Source organism: Octopus sinensis, linkage group LG29 (genome assembly GCF_006345805.1).
Source record: "Octopus sinensis linkage group LG29, ASM634580v1, whole genome shotgun sequence".
Classification (NCBI taxonomy): Eukaryota; Metazoa; Mollusca; class Cephalopoda; order Octopoda; family Octopodidae; genus Octopus; species Octopus sinensis.
Window position 1 is genome coordinate 4,402,713 of NC_043025.1, and position 3,199 is coordinate 4,405,911.

At 42.7% G+C, this 3,199-nt stretch overlaps 1 protein-coding gene across 2 annotated transcripts in view; it reads right to left on the minus strand.

Moving 5' to 3' along the window:
* Positions 1-348: 348 nt before the first annotated feature.
* LOC115226061 (MARVEL domain-containing protein 1-like) overlaps positions 349-3,199 on the minus strand; it is a 347,770-nt gene continuing 344,919 nt past the window's right edge. For both annotated transcript variants that reach the window (XM_036514902.1, XM_029797036.2), the window contains exon 5: positions 349-967. In XM_036514902.1, the coding sequence (XP_036370795.1) occupies positions 809-967 (159 nt within the window). In that variant the 3' untranslated portion in view covers positions 349-808. The remainder of the gene's footprint in view (positions 968-3,199) is intronic.

The following is a 3,199-nucleotide window of genomic DNA, read 5'->3' on the forward strand; positions in this document are numbered from 1 at the left end:
CACATGCATATACATGCACACATGTGTGTATATATATATATTACACGCATATACATATATATAACTATATTTCTACACACACATGCATATACATGTACACATATGCGTATATATATAATATATATATATATATATATATATATACACACACAGAAATGCATGCACACATGCATAAATACACATGCACCCAGACACATACAGCATACAAACATACATAAACACATGTATGCATGTATGTATATCCCTATACACACACACACACACAATGCTAACAACTATTCACCTGTTCATCCATACTATAAAGAAAAAAAATATGTTGAAATTTTACGCCATTTTTCTCTTCCTCCCCCGGTCCTCAGAACATCATGCGTCATTAGTGATGGTCATGATGAGAAGGGACAGCGAGAGAGGGCAAGGACTAGAACAACAACAACAGGCCAAAGGTCGGGGGCAAGGGTCGGGGGCAAGGGTCGGGGGCAAGGGTCGGGGGACAGGTAGTTCTTGTTCGAGTCAAAGTAGGGGCAGCGGGGTGGTGGGGGGTGGGGGTGGGGGGAGAATTGTATGAGGAGAAAAGAAGTGAGAGATGGTTATCTTTGTTTACAGTTGCCAAGGAGACATTATAATTAATTATCATTATTATTTTAAGTATCATTATTATTATTATTATTATTATCATCATTATAATTATTATTAATGCTCATTTTTTTTTTCAATGTCATCATCAGTATCGACATAGTTCGATGAAGTGTGGACAAGGAGCTCATCCTCCTCCTCATCATCCTCATCCTCCTCCTCCCACTCCCGCTCCTCAGTACTGTGGCCGAGTTTCATAAGTGGTCGTTGTGGTGGTGCTCTCCACGTTGGCCATGTCTGGAGAGGCAGCCGAGGGATGCCTGGCTCCCTTGTAGTCTCGGTACAGGTAGACGCACTCGTAGGCGGCGACAGCCAGTGTGGCAAACAGGAAGAACTGCAAAAGAGAAAGAAATAGATCATAGAATGAATGGATGAATGAAGAGACGGATGGATGGATGGACACACGGACACACACACATATGTATACATGGTGGTTGACTACTCCTTGTGCAGAGTTTGACCACCTCCTGTACCTACCAATATTCTGAAAAGACACCCACACAGATTGCACCTCTGATTTGGGCCACCAAGAGCTGCAGATAAGTTCTGCTCTTTTTGGATCTTAACATGTCTTTTGAGGCCTCCGTTGGATTTGCAAACCTTCTGGCATACACTGCATTCAAAGGCGTGCACAGACATACAGGCAGAATAGTTGGTGGAGGTTCGTTTTCCATGCATTCACAGATGAGATTCGAGCCCAGCAAAAGACAGGCATGGTTGGTCTCTCACAGACTGTGCACCCAAAAAGGTCAGTCATTCACCTTCTCGATCGTAACAGTCTTCCTTAGATCTCTTTTGAATCTTACATGCAGCATCCTGGCCTCTTCAAACACTTCCACCCCACTCCACACTTTTGTTCGCCATCCAGCTAGATCTGAAGCAAGGGTTTCTGTGTCTTCTGTATCCATTCCAATGACTTCATAGTAGTCCTTATGCCGTCCTTAAACCTTTTTTCAGGTTTACGCCGATAGCGTTTCCCTTCTGCCAGCTCACCATAAAACAGCTGTTTTGGCATGCGTTCATCCACCATTCGAATAATAAGGCCACACCATCTCAATTGGTTCCTCAAAATCATAGCTTTAATTGAGGTGATGCCTGCAGATGCAAGGACATCTGTGTTTGGAGTAAAAAAAAGCTCCATTTAATTTTTTAAAATGTGATGAAGGCATTTTTAGTAGAATTGTTCTAACAATATAAAATGCCTTTTATAACAAGTCCAAGTTTCACAGGAATACAACAGCAATGGTAAGACAAATGATCTGTAAAGAGCCAGCTTTGTATTCTTATTTATATGTCGCTGGCACCAAAGGTGTGCCTCCAAGTCACCAAATGCTTTTGCTGCCCCTTGAATTCGCAGCTGTGTTTCTGTATCAAGATTTCCATCATTTTGAACAATGAGAAGCTTCCAAGGTAGGTGAATGGATCGACAACTTCAAGTAACTTTCCCTTTACAAAAATTTTAGTGGGGTTACAAACAGCACCACGAGCAGGTTGATGCATTACAACTGTTTTTTCAAGTTGATGGTCAAGCCATACATACATACATACAGACATACATACAGTTGTGGACAAAAGTTTGGAATTTAGGTTTGAAAAATGGAATTTTTATATCAAACGCCCAAAGTTTAATTTGCAATATATTACTACTTGGCCAAAAGTTTCAAACATAGGCCCGAAAACTGTCTTCTAGATATTGAACCTATTTCTTTCCTACCCACAAGGGCCTAAACACTGAGAGGACAGACAAACGGATTAAGTCGATTACATCGACCCCAGTGCGTAACTGGTACTTATTTAATCGACCCCGAAAGGATGAAAGGCAAAGTCGACCTCGGTGGAATTTGAACTCAGAACGTAGCGGCAGACGAAATACCTATTTCTTTACTGCCCACAAGGGGCTAAACACAGAGAGGACAAACAAGGACAGACAAACGGATTAAGTCAGATCCGGGTGCTTTTAATCTGGCACCAGCATATTTTGTTGTATCTCAGGAGATCATTGTAGTGTGGCTCATATGGTTCCGGGTTCAGTCCCACTGCATGGCACCTTGGGCAAGTGTCTTCTACTATAGCCTCGAGCCAACCAAAGCCTTGTGAGTGGATTTGGTAGACGGAAACTGAAAGAAGCCTGTCGTATATATGTATATAAATAGGCATAGGAGTGGCTGTGAGGTAAGTAGCTTGCTTACCAACCATATGGTTCCAGGTTCAGTCCCACTGCATGGCACCTTGGGCAAGTGTCTTCTACTATAGCCTCGAGCCAACCAAAGCCTTGTGAGTGGATTTGGTAGACGGAAACTGAAAGAAGCCTGTCGTATATATGTATATAAATAGGCATAGGAGTGGCTGTGTGGTAAGTAGCTTGCTAATCAACCACATGGTTCCAAGTTCAGTCCCACTGTGTGGCACCTTGGTTAAGTGTCTTCTACTATAGCCTCAGGCCAACCAAAGCCTTGTGAGTGGATTTGATAGATGGAAACTGAAAGAAGCCCATCGTATATATGTGTGTGTTTGTCCCCCTAGCATCGCTTGACAACCGATGCTGGTGTGTTTACATCCCCGTCGC